The 14,112-nt window shown below is 37.7% G+C and overlaps 1 protein-coding gene across 1 annotated transcript in view; it reads right to left on the reverse strand.

Moving 5' to 3' along the window:
* Window positions 1-3,808: 3,808 nt before the first annotated feature.
* Window positions 3,809-14,112, reverse strand: part of Lypla1 (lysophospholipase 1) — a 32,709-nt gene continuing 22,405 nt past the window's right edge. Inside the window, exons 6-9 of the mRNA XM_076924438.1 lie at window positions 12,631-12,704; window positions 9,944-10,045; window positions 8,726-8,902; window positions 3,809-5,507 (exon numbers count right to left, since the gene is read on the reverse strand). Coding sequence (XP_076780553.1) covers window positions 5,454-5,507; window positions 8,726-8,902; window positions 9,944-10,045; window positions 12,631-12,704 — 407 coding nt within the window. The 3' untranslated portion in view covers window positions 3,809-5,453. The remainder of the gene's footprint in view (window positions 5,508-8,725; window positions 8,903-9,943; window positions 10,046-12,630; window positions 12,705-14,112) is intronic.

Raw genomic sequence — 14,112 nt, forward strand, 5'->3', positions numbered from 1 at the left:
AGCCCGTTTCGTTCTGTCTACTGTCGCGCCCCACTCAACCATCAAGAAAGACGGGAACAACCGGATCCTTCTCAACAGCCTTTATTGCAGAAGCACTTCTTCATTCTTGCAGGAGACCCTGAGTGCCCAGGGTGAGCTGCTTATATACCCTCAGCCCTGATACCCCGCTCAGGAGGGGGTGATTGGTCAGGATTGTAGCGCCTCATTAGCATACCCCGCTAGGGAGGGGGTGATCTCATCAGCAGTGCACTTGTTTACCGATATGTCGTACCAGAAGCCGGTGCCATCTTGACCAGCCGAGTCGGGTCAGCGGCCTACAATGTAGCTGTTTGTAATCGCATACTAATTATGTTCCCCCCAAACCTTTGAAGTGACTGTTGTGTATTCCACTCTACAGTGTGGAAGAACACCTTAGAACTGTGACCTGAAATAGTCAAAGCAGTCTATTATAGCAACAGGAAACTACGACAACTCTCTTAATACCAAAATGAGTTAAATTTTAATATATGAACTTCATCCCATCCACAGCCTGATCCACAAACACCATATATTAGATTTTCATGTCTTCTGCTGTTTGTAGAATTTTTTGGCCTCCAGATACTGTGATTTAAATTTATTCACTTGTAAGCAACTGTGAATGATGATTTGTTCTTTATTCCTACAAACTGCTAGTACATAATCTCTAAAGTGGTAAACCAAACATTAAAAATATCTGGTTTAATAATCACTATATACCAAGGGCAGATGTCCTTTCTCCCACTCCCATGCTCTCCACTCTCATTTCTTTGTACATACTACACAGATAGATCTGTGTGTGAACTAAAATGTGCAAGTGTGTGAAGCCAGTAGAAGGTAGTGGCTCTCCAGAAGCTGGAGTTACAAGGAATTGTGACCTGCCAGACCTGGGCTCCTGGAAATTGAACTTGGATCTTCTGGAATATCAATTGTGCTTAACTGAGCTGCCTCTATACTACACATTGTGCATATTTTAAATAGTCACAGTTTGAGTATACCCTGAATTGGTTCCAAACTAAGACAATACCTGTTCATTCTTTTCTGAAAACCACTTTTCTTCCTCAGTTCATTCTATGACGTTTTGACCCACTTGTGACATTTGAGTCTTTCAGGTGTTTTGCTACTTCTCCACTGAGATCGTTCATTGGAGTGGCTGATTTTTACCACCTCCTCACTGCTCCCAAATCTGCATTTTAATGCTGTTTCTCCCTGCTGTCTTTAATATTCTCATACACTAACCCCAGACTCTCTTCAGTTCCTGGGTATCTAATCACTATCTACTCTTTCATCATAGGCACTCCTTCATAGCAGGTGCTGTATGGTTTGAGGGTTCTCACTTCAAATAGGGTTAAACATATGGAACTCTCCACAGAGTGGCAGGGCGACCCAGGGAGGGTCTTGATTTAAATCTTTAAGTTTATGCATTGCCAATCCATACATAGAATATTTATACTACATACATATTATGTTTGATTTATAATACATATTATAAATTTAAGACCAACATGCATATGAAAACAAATTTCTGGTTAAAGAATTTCAGAAGGAGAATTTCTTCCCTTTTACAATTTTGTGTACAGGCCCAAAGAGACAAGTATCATTTATTTATTTATTTACTTATTTATTTTGTTGAAAGCAGGGTCACTTCTCTGTTCACCTTGTGTGGAACCTCTAGAAGATCATGGTTTTGTAGTGGTAGACATTTCCACATCTTTCCTCTTCTGAGCCCTAAGTTAAATGTGCTACAGGAGCTGTTTCATTAACTCCCTTAAGCTCTGGAGATCACAATTTCTGCATGGTGCGATGATTTGCATCATAATCTGACTCAGCATTTTAAAGGTGTTTTGTAGTATGTGAAACATATGTTTGTTTAAACCTTATTACTCTCTGGGGGGTACAGAGTAAAATGGTAAAGACCATGGAGTTGGGCAAATTAATCTGAATGCCAACAATTCTAGTCCCAGGCACAGCTTATCTTCAGTCTCTTTCCTTTTTCAGTTTTTAGGAACTTCTACAAAACTGAAACGTTTTTACTAGCAGTGTGTCAAGAATTGCATATATCTATAACTTAAGACCTACTGCAAAAGCTGGCAAAATTCTGTTATGACTACAATTAATTAAGCATGTAATGGATTTTTAAAAAATAAAGCTGATGAAATAAATATCAACACCTGAAGTTAGGGTTATTATTCAGTGGACTATTTGCCTAGGGCACAAGAACCTGGGTTTGATATTCAGCATCACATAAGCAAACAATTAAAACATACAACATAAGCTGGATATGGTGGCCCACACCTGTAAGTATTGTGGAAGCTGAGGCAGGACTGCTGTGAGTTCCAGGACAACCAGAAGTATATTACAAGACTGTACCCTGACTCAAAAATAAAACCACAGAAAATGTGGTGCAGCTTTGCAGGGTAAATCTGCAAGACTGAATGTTAGAAATGACAGTATTTTTGCTACACATCTCTGCATTAGTTGTTTTTTGTTGTTGTTGTGATATAACAGTAACCAAAATCAATGTATAGAAAAAAAAGAGGGGGTGGTATTTTGGCTTACTATTCTAGAGGGTTAAGAGTCTATCAAAGCATAGGGGATTACATCTGTAATCCCAGCACTTGGAAGGCAGAGGCAGGCTAATCTCTGTGAGATTGAGGGTAGCCTGGTCTGTGTAGTGAGTTCTAGGACACGCAAGTTATGTAAAAAGATCTTGTCTCAAACAAAGGAAACAAAACAAAAGGAGTCCATCCTGCTGAGAAGGCATTGCAGCAATCAGTGGGCGTGGCGACAGGATCAGAAGCTGAGAGATCACAACTCAACCACAAGCTTGAAGCAGAGAAAGCAAAGTGGGAGTGGGACAAGGTTTTAAACTCTCGGCATGGCCACAATGATGTGCTTCTTCCAGCTAGCCTGCCCCTCCACATAACCTCCAGAGAGCACCACCACCTAGGGATGAAGCCTGTGGGGTTCAGTTCTTATTCAAACCATCACAAACTCTCCTACAACTAGGACTATATCAAAATCAAACAGACAGAATCACAAAAAGGTGAGCTGTCAACTTAAGTATTCAAAACCAGAAACAGAAACACTTTTTAACACAAAAGAATAGACCCCTGTACTGGTGGTAAAGTTAGAACTCAATAAAATACATGAGAAAAAAAATCTTTGGATAACTGACATGGTAGTTATTTAAAATTCCTAGTGATAACCACATTAAAAGATGAAAACACCCAATAAAGTTTCTCAATAGGTTAAGAGTTTTTAATAGGTTATGAATTTTTAGCAGATTAAAAACACTTTTCTTTCTCATGGTTAGGTCCATTCCAAGCTAATCATATCACATCAAAATTTCTCTCCCAGTGCATTTCTTCATGATTGTATCTTTCTGTCCTTCTTTCCACACAGAGGATCATCCCAAAGGAAGCCCAAATGTTACTAGTTGACGCTGGCTGAGCTGGTCCTATTATTTCAGGACTAGAGGCAGAGACAATTAAGACTTTCAAAGCAAGACTGCACTGGCTATAAGGGAGACTTTGCTTCAAAAAAACAATAAACTTGAAAACCCATCAGGCCATGGGAACATATATCTATAATATTATCAGCACTTGGGAGGCAAAGATAGGTGAATCTGTGAGTTGTGGGCCAGCATGATAGTTACTTTTCTGTTGCTGTGATACATCACCAAGACCAAAAGCAACTTAGAAGAGGTAATTTAGGCAAGTTCCAGGCTAGCAGGGGTATGTAAGTAAGATCCTATCTCTAAAAAAGAAACAGTACTACATTAAACAATCGATAAAGCCAAAATTAAATTTTATTTCACATTGATAGAAACTGTGAAAAAATGACATTGTCCCACATTACAGCACACAAATTCAATGAAATATTTCTCATCCCAAATAAATCTTTACAGATAGAATAACTGAAGTAAATTTATGTTCTTCAAAGTAAAGCAAAATAGTAAATGATTGTTTGAAATTGTTTTAAATTCAACATAAACATTCGGCTTCATTGTTAACATTCTATCTAGGACATACCAAAATGATCTCTGTATCAGTTAGCACCCATTATAAAGATGCTTCTTCTCGGTCGGTTGGAAAACAGCAGGAAAAGCAACCGTTCAGAAATAGCCATAATTTTTGCAACATATTCAACAATGTGGTAACAGTTATAAATATGGGTTTTAATATGTGGGTTCTAAACAGTCCTTATTACCCATAATTAAATAATTTCCACCAGTATTTTGAACATGTTGATGATTTAAAATCAAATGATTGTTATTTTAATGTTTGTGCAGGAGACTGATTATCAAAAGCTCCTTCACTGAAGATGAAAATTTCAAATTAGTATGTTACCCAGATAAAAATAAAACAAAAGTCTGACTGCTCATTTTGAACAGTATTTGGTTTTAAGCATAACATGTACAGAAAATGTAAACTTAAACTCTACTGTAAGATGTTTAAGAAATTATATTTTAAAACCAGTTACAGGTATTTCTAAACATGTCAACATATTATTTACCCTTTAAGTTTTTTACAGAAAAATAAAACCACAGAATTATTACCAGGACTGAAGATTCTGATAACTCTACAGCCTAAAGTTGGACTAAGGTACAGTTATTTGAAATATGTAACCTTAAGTAATGTTTGGTTTCTTTTCACATTGCCTAGATTGGAAATACTGTATGTCTGTCTCAAAATGTCAAAATAATATATAGTGACAGATTTTTTTTTTTTTTATGAAAGAGAGGCAATATTAGCTTTCTATGGAAAATCAAAAAACAAAGAACCTATTTTTTTTTCTTGAGGGGAGAAAAATTACATAGAAGGGGAAAAAAGCCTGGTCCCCCAATAGAAGGGCCATTAATTGAAGAGAGCAGTATTACTTTTTGACACTTAAAAGCATTACCCCTATTACTAGAGATAATGTAATACCATCTGATTAGTTACTTTTCTTAGGTATTACAGTCCCGTATATATGAATCAAACATAAAAATACAGACACTGCATGGTGACTGAACAATCATGGAGTAAAAGTATAGTTTAACTCACAGAATTGAGAAGTCACTTATATCTTAACAGCTTGTTTAGACCTGAACACATTTTCAGAGAGCATGTTAGTAATTTTCAAATGCTGTAATAAAACTCTGCTTGTGATGTCTTATTTTTGCTGATTAATTTGAAACAAAGAAGCTACTTGCTTCATTTACCTACTGTAATACTATTATATTATGAATGGTATAATACAAATATATGCATAGAAACTTAAAAGGATCATACATTTTCAAGAGGGAAACATCATTTAGTCTGTATCATTGGTATGTATTTGCAAAACATGTTTAACACTGCAAACATTAGAAGTTTTCTCATCAGTCATGGGAAAAGGTTTATACTCTACTACTGTGATGCTGGTGAGCTCCTACTCAAGGCCTCTTAGTGACATCAATCAAGTGGAGGTAGGAGCTTATCAATGAAGTGCTTGACATCCATCATTTCCTGTTTGGAAAAAATGCATTTAATAAACAGCTACATAAGTCAGAAATTACATTTCTAAGAATGCCACTAATAAATCCATGCAGGTGAGAATGTTTTACTACTATAGTAAAAGGAAATGTAAGAAGAATGAGGCACCAACAGAAATGTCAGAACATTTCTTAGGATTTTTATTGTACACTGAAATGAAAGCTCCCATATGATCTAGTTCTGTGCAAAGTCTGTGCTTTCTGATGTGTAAATAAACACTGGGGCGACAGAAAGTTCAGAATGCTACTATCTATACAGCAAACTTTTGGTAATGTCTACTTCCTGACAACTAACAATTGGACATCAGCAAAAAAGCTTTGCTTTCCCATTTCCTCATTAAAATGAAATGATACATATCTAATCTTTTTTTATGTGTGCCTTTCATAAAGAATTACATACAGGTATACATTTGAAATAAAGTATGTCCAGCAGACCTTGGGAACGATGAAGGTAACTTTCTCCTGGAAGGCTCCCAGGTCTTAATCCGTTTTCCTCCTCTCCTAGGTCTCTAGCCTTCCCTGGCCAACAACAGCCATGCAATCAACTTCCAACCTTGTATTTGCATCACTGAGAAAAGCCACCATATGAAAGTGATCTACTTTACAACACTCTAAAACCCTACCTAACAGTTTCTTGAAACATTCCAACCTCATCCTACCACTCTGGCTCATTCTGTCCAAAGTCCTCAAAAGCCAGCAGAAGCACTTGTTTATATCCATGGTACTCAAGACGCTCAGGGAGCCTCCCTACTCTTCTGTATTCAACAGCTCCTTTCACGGTGGGGATGGAGGGCTTTGTAGGAGCCAAGGCACATTGGCCTTTTGGGGTACATCATATTACTATCCACTTCCTTTGTGCCTGAAGCAAATGATTTAACCTTACTTACTGGTTGTACAACTGTGGACTATACCCCAGAAATTAGCCATCAATAAAATTTTGTTCTAGGCCATTACAAGTACCCTAAACCCATCCAGGTCTTTCTCATCTAAGTAACTATCTTCTACTTCATCATGAAGACAAAAAGCATGTAATCTAAGCTCCAAAGAACCCTGTTCCCCACCTTGACATCTCCTGATAATACTTATCCAATCCTTTTCTATCTCAACTGAAAATGTTCTCCTCTTGTAAGGTAGTAGAACCCAGCTCTGGTCCCCGACGATATGTGATCTAAGATGTCCCTTGATCTTTATCACTTTCTACTCACAGTTGCCTTTTTCCCATTTCATTAAAAAAGAAAAAAAAAAAAAAGACTCTCAGTTGTTCTCCCTATTTAAAATTTGTTATCTTCTCTGAGACAGGGTCTTTGCTAAGGTGGTCCAGAATTAAGACTGGTCCAAGCTGGTCTTAAAAGCAAGGTCTTTCTGTCCCAGCCTCCTAAGTGCTGGGACTGCAGAGTGTGTAACCCTATCTCAACAAAACTTTTTTTTAAGTTAAATGCTTTGAAATTATTTTTTTAAATTTTATTTTTTTTATTACATATTCACTTTACATCCCACTCACTGGCCCCTTCCTGGTTACTCCTTCCCACAATCCTTCCCCCTCAATAAAGCTTATAAAAAGAGGTCTACATATACTATTTCTATGTCCTCATTTCCTTACCTTCAACCTCACCTCCTCGTTACAGTGAACTCTTCCTTATACCTATTTTATGATGGCATATTTGTTAGTCAAGTGAGCTATAAATCCTTAGCCCCTTTGATACCTACTGTTCTGTCCATAGAATTAACCTGAATATACTACTAGATTCTGCCTCAACTGGTTCATAATCTAGACCACATCTCACTTCAATAAAAAATAGCTTCCTAGTACCTAGAGAACATGTCCTTCCTCCGAACACCACACATATTTCTCCAAGAAAGCCCTTACTCCCTATATGATCTATCCTGAAATCTCAGTATCTATCTCTGTCTCCCCCCTCCCCTTCCCCCTCTCCTTTTTCTCTGTCCTGCTCCCTGAGGCTGGCCAGGATAATTCTGAACTTCTGACCTGCTTCCACCTTTCAAGTGTTGAGATTACAGCTGTGCCATCATGCTGTGTATGTACATCTGAAGTGGTTTGAATATGCTTGGCCCAGGGTGTAGCACTATTAGGAGGTGTGGTCGTGTTGGAGAAGGTGTGGGCTTGTTAGTAGAAGCATTTTCCCATGTATGTGTGCTTTAAGACCCTCATTCTAGCTGCCTGGAAGCTAGTCTTCTGTTTGCCTTCAGATGAAGATGTAAAACTTTTGGCTCCTCCTGTATCATGCCTGACTGGATACTGCCACATTCCTGCCTTGATGATAGTGGACTGAATCTATAAACCTGTAAACCAGCCCCAATTAAATGTTGTCCTTATAAGAGTTGTCTTGGTCATGGTGTCTGCCCACAGCAGTAAACCCTAACTAAGGCAACATCATAGGAAGTGCAAAGAATGAAGCCCTTTGTCCCTATCAGGTAGGTACCATTCTACCAAGTGAGCTACACCTCTAGCCTGACATACAGATTTGCCTAAGACTCCAGCCAAACCAGGCAGTTTGTTTCTCTTGCCAGCCACTTAGTCCCTTTACCTGTATATATACTTGGTATCTACATCCTACCTTCATATTCTAGCTATTTCACATCATGGTCTCAGTGCCTTTTAAGATAAATTTTATTTCATTTTTTTCATGTTTTTTAAGATAGTCTAAAAAAAAAAAAAAAACTCTACAAATTCAATAATACACACCCCAATCTGTTCTGTCAGTAGTTATTTGGTTATATACGTTCTTTTATTAAACTTTAATAATTATAACTTAAATTTTACTAAATAAGAAAGTATATATAAATTGTCTTTTGGAGGGCTAGGTGTGATGGATCACACCTTTAATCCCTGCACTTCGGAGGTAGGGGCAGGTGGATCCAGGCTGTCTACAAAGTGAGTTCCAGGACAGCCGAGGCTATATGGAAAAACCTGTCTCAAAAACCCTGTCTCGAAAAACCAAAAATTTTAAAATAAATAAATAGCCATTGGATTATGCAGAATGCTTATTTGTAAAAGATGGTGAGATTTTTAAAATTTAATTGAGTAAGATATTAAAAATTTTGTTAAATTGATTCAATTGTGAATTCATTAACTCCTTTAAATCACTAACATCTAAATGTTATTTATCTTGGAAATATAACATGAAAGAAATTAAAATAGTGGCTCTACTCACTGCTTCCAGAGATACCTACCTGCTGGCATGAGCTGTGCATCATGCCCTCATAGATTTTGAAGGTTACATTGGCTGGATTTACCAACGCTTTTAGTCTTTCAACAGTAAGAGAACCAAACATTAGGGGAACTAAAGGGTCACAATCTCCATGGCACTGGAGAACAGAGATATCCCGGTTAGCACTATTGATAGGCCCCTGCAAAGCAAATACAAAAGCAGTGTTATGTATCAAGCACATGAAGCACTATGCCAGACTCTTAGAAACTATAGACATGTGTGCATGTGCTATTACTCATAATTCAGTCAAATATGCTGGCCAAGTAAAGTCCCCCCGTATCATTAACGTTCCCCCAACATCTTAAACTTCTATGGCGTACATGATTACGTTGCATGTACTACAATACATGTTTCCCAATGAATCAGTTTCTTTAAGCCAATTATATTTTTATTCATATTTTATGTTCAGAATTTTGACATGAATAGTAATCTATAACTATTAGCTCACAGGTAAGGCTCTCCTGAACTTTGAGTTAAATAAGAGAGTTAACAATCTATTATGTACAGCACACTGAAAAGTAACTACATGGCAAAAAGACTGAACTCTAGGTTAGAAATGGATGTAGGGTGTGACACATATTAGTACACCTACAATCCCAGCACTTGAGAGGCTGTAGCTAGAGGGCACAGATTAAGGCCAGACTGGTCTACACACTGTCTCAAGAACAAGCAATGGCGACCTGACCCCAGCAGTGATGTACCTAACTAACAATGCTCAAGGCTCGGGGTTAACCCTCAGCAGCGACAAAAAGTAAAATTCTGCTGTCAAATGACTATATAAATATTTAAAATATAAATTGTGTGTGAATATGCATCTTAGAATGTATCAAATGATTAAATTTAAGATAGGATAATAAGCTTATTGTACTCTATAAATCACAGAAAGGACATACAGATCAAATGTAGTTAATACATCACAAAGGCCTCAAGAAATGTCTTAAAAATAAGATGCCTGATGAAGCCATAAACTCTGGGTTGGCTCACCAACTGAAGAAAGATACCACTGTAGTGTGGATGGCTGTGTGTGTGTGGGGGGGGGGGAGCAAACAAGGAATATGACAACTTTCTTTCTCACTCAATTTTATAATCCTAAAACTTTATTTATGAACGTGTGTGTATATATATAAAATTAAAAAAGATGACTTGCTTCCTAAACATCTGCTAACACCGTGCACGTTACCTGTGAAAACGAAGCCCGAAGTGGAAGCCAGCAACTGAGTGCAGTGACACCAGCTAGTTTCTGCTGTGTGGTGAGAGCAGTGTATAAAGATAAGGCGCCTCCCTGGAACAGAAGCAGGGAGTTAACCGGAGCAGTTCTGCCAAGAGCATGTTAGAGAATTCTTATTAGCAATGTCCATAAGAAAAGATACTGTATGAGCAATGTTAAATCAAACTGGGTAAAAAATGAAAATATGTATTCAGAATGTATAGACCTCTACCTCCAAGAAAACATACCAATACAGATTTTCACATACAGAATGGCTAAAGTGTAGTCTGAATTTATAGTTTTCATTTTCTTCTCTTCATGAAAAATTAGATTTTAAATTATTTTTCCAAAACAGAAATTTAAAACAATACAGATGGCGTTTACCAGGCACTTTAGGATTCACCCATACAACTCACGACACTGTGTTGGGAACTATTATTTCTGTCATCTGTCTAGATGCCACCACCCTGACCAGGCCCCCAACTTGCTGTACCACATGGGGATATGGGAGACTTTCTGATCTCAGGAGTGATGTTCTTTCTCAGGACTGTGGAATTAGGATTCAGTTACCTTTGGGCCACCTCTATATGGCTGGAAATGCAACATGTAAACTCCAGAACTGTAAAAGCTTATAAGCCAGTGGCTGGTAGAAAGGCAAATAAACAAAGAAAAAAAATGAAGATAGGAAGTCCGGATTGCTTTCTAAACAGCGCCTGTTTCCTGATCTGTAGTTTTATCTTCTGTTTCCTTGATATAATGATGCTGCAGACTTACAACTGACTTCTTGCTGAAGGTTTTCAGAACTAGTTTCCTTAGGTGTGGAGAGTGTTAGTGTGATGATCAGAGGTTGAAGTCAGGTGTCTTCCACAGCTGTTTTCCATCTTACTTTCTGAGGCATGGTCTCATCTGACTGAACCTGGAACTACTCAAGGCTTGGGGACCAGGTAGCTCAGAGGAAGTCTGTTACCACTTCTCTAGCACTAGGGCTATGGAGGTTTGCCATCACACTCACATTTTTACACAGGTTCCAAGGATACAAACTTGGTACCGTGTGCTTGTACAGAAAGCACTTTACTGACTGAGCTATCTCCCCAGCCCTAGGAATTCATTTCTGTAGGCTGTAATCACTATCAAATAACATAATAATTATGTGTACATTATACTTTAAATAAAGCATTCATTTTTGACATTATGCATGTGTGGGGATGTATATTGTATTAGCTAGACAAAGACAAAGATATAGACAAAGATATATCAGTAACACCTTATTTATTTAATTTATTTATTTATTTATTTGGTTTTTCGAGACAGGGTTTCTCTGTGTAGCCCTGGCTGTCCTGGAGCTCACTCTGTAGACCAGGCTGGCCTCAGACTCAGAGATCCACCTGCCTCTGCCTCCCAAGTGCTGGGATTAAAGGCGTGTGCCACCACCGCCCAGCCTTTTTATTATTTTTTAAAGCAATTTCTTTTCATGTGTTGTGCATTGGTGTTTTGCCTATGTGTATGTCTGTGAGAGGGTATCAGATCCCCTGGAGCTGGACTTACAGACAGTTGTGAGCTGCCTGTAGGTGCTGGGAACTGAACCTGGGTTCCCTGGAAGATCCAAGTGCTCTTAACTGCTGACTATCTCTTCAGCCCCCATCAATAACACTTTTGAATATGTTAAGCACATTACCATATATTATTACATTCTATTGAGTTTTATTGTCACAACTGATTCCAAGATTTTGACATTCCTCATAGCAATGTCAAAGACTGAGGAAATTAGAAACTAGAGCATTCTGAAAGCAGACTACATGAAAACTGGTGAGTAAAAATCTAAGTTCAGCTGGGCAGTGGTGGCACACGCCTTTAATCCCAGCACTTGGGAGGCAGAGGCAGGTGGATTTCTGAGTTCAAGGCCAGCCTGGTCTTAACGAGTGAGTTCCAGGACAGCCAGGGCTATACAGAGAAACCCTGTCTCAAAAAAAACAAAACAAAACAAAACAAAAAAAAATCTAAGTTCAAGGTGTGGATACACAGCTCCTTGTTCAGCTTGAGCTAGGACCTAGGGCAAGAACTAGCCCCACAAAACAAATCAGGAAGAATGTAAGGTCACCATAAAGAAGCTGGACATGGAGAAAAGATCAAGCTGGAAGAAGAGACCAGACTTTTATCTCAGCTCTACCTTAAAAACCTAAGCACGTACACCTGTTCTCTTACAGTTCCTTCACTAACAGAAGCCTAACTGCAGTGTACTGTGCTTACTTTAAGAAAGTACATTATAGCCAGGGCTACACAGTAAAACCCCCTGTCAACACTAAAAACCACAAAACAAAACAACAACAACAACAAAAACCCCGAAGTACATTCTAGGTTCCAATCAATTATTTAATGAATCAATTTTGAAGGCAAAAGATAAAGGCAACTGTGATAAGAAACTAGGAAAGGCAATAATGAATGAATGAATGAATGAATGAATGAATGAATGAAGAAATAAAAATGTATGGGGCAGAAATTATTTCCAGTCCAATCCAACTTAATTCAGTTAATGAGCTGAATTCCAGCTAACGAAGATTCTGTATCAGTTTCAAAAAAGGGACTCTTCCAAAGAAATGGAACTGAAGTCACATACCTGTCGATAAATATGCTGATGGTATGGACATAAGAATCTCACTTACCTGAGAAAATCCTCCCAAAATAATTCTGTTAGAAGGAATGCCATTCTTCACTTCTTGATCTATCAAGGCTTTTACTAAAAGCAAGAAAAGTATCATATATACTTTCTAAGTACACTGAGATAACTATAAATTGGAAAAAATAACAGAAGCAAAGTATATTAAAGATGGAAATGAATGAAAACCTTGAAACATTTTATTTTAAAATACAAAGTGGCATGTAGTTTCATGGCTTAACCCTTTAGACTCTACAGGAACTGCATAGCTTAACACTTTAATAACTTCTTGATATATATTATATATATATACTTTTTCTGCACAGAGAGATATATGTCCTGTTATTTATGGTTCATTCTCATGTACATTTATATTTCTCTCTTCAATAAACTAAATGGAAATTAGATAAAACTTGTCATTTTAAAGTAGCATACATTTAAGGATTATGTAATTTATGTCTGTATAGCGTCTAAAACCATTAGTCATGTTTCTAAAAACCACATTACTTTTTTTTCTTTTTTTTTACATTACTTTTTATTAAGTCAAATTATTAGAATTATTTAAATAGAAACACTAAATGATGGGGGAAGAATTTTAAATATTCATTGAATATTTGAAATTCTAACTGTACCCTGTATGTGTCTGGTGCTCTCGGAGTCCAGAAGAGGGTGTCAGAATTTTTAGAACTTCAGAGGTAGACAGCTGTCCCCAAATTTAAAGTTAGTTTTCGTTTATAAAGAATCTTAAGCTGGGTGTAATGGCTCATGTCTTTAATCCCAGCACTTGGGAGACAGAGGCAGGCAGATCTCTGTGAGTTCAAGGCCAGCCTGGTCTACATAGTGAGTTCCAGAGTAGCCAGGTATGGTTTAGAGAGATCTAGTCTCAAAAGAAAAAAAAAAAACAAAACAAAAAAACAAAAATTAGTTCTTAAAGTTTGTATGAAAAAGAAAAGGCAGTCCAACCAGTATGAACAGCATGAGACAATGGGTTTTATGTCAGGAAATGAAAGAAGCACTGAGCCAGGTGAGGGGAGGTGCAGAGATAACCAAGCTGTCAGGTAGGAGGAGGCATCAGTGGGCTTGGTAGTGTTAACTCCATCTAGCCCAGGAGCCCAAGACTACTTAGCTTTACTTTCTAGATTATACCAACTGACAGTAGGACCTAGATGGTATGAAGTAAGAATGTTTTTAATCAAACTACAAAAAAAGCAGCCAGTTTAAGATAAGTGGCTTCCATATTCAGTCACCATCTACCTCAGAGCACAGGCACGATGTCCTTCCAGAAGGCAGCCTTAACTGCTCTTTATTCAGCAGCGTGCTCTCTCTATCCTCGACTCCTAGCTCAGTCTCTGACCTCCATTCTCTTCAATATTTGAAAAGAAAAAAAATAAGCAACTCTGCTGTTATAAGAGAATCACTTAGGCAGGGCTTACCTAACCAGGACAGTTCTTTCATCTTCCAGGTTCTAACACACTTTTTTTTTTTTTCC

Source organism: Arvicanthis niloticus, chromosome 25, assembly GCF_011762505.2.
Source record: "Arvicanthis niloticus isolate mArvNil1 chromosome 25, mArvNil1.pat.X, whole genome shotgun sequence".
NCBI lineage: Eukaryota > Metazoa > Chordata > Mammalia > Rodentia > Muridae > Arvicanthis > Arvicanthis niloticus.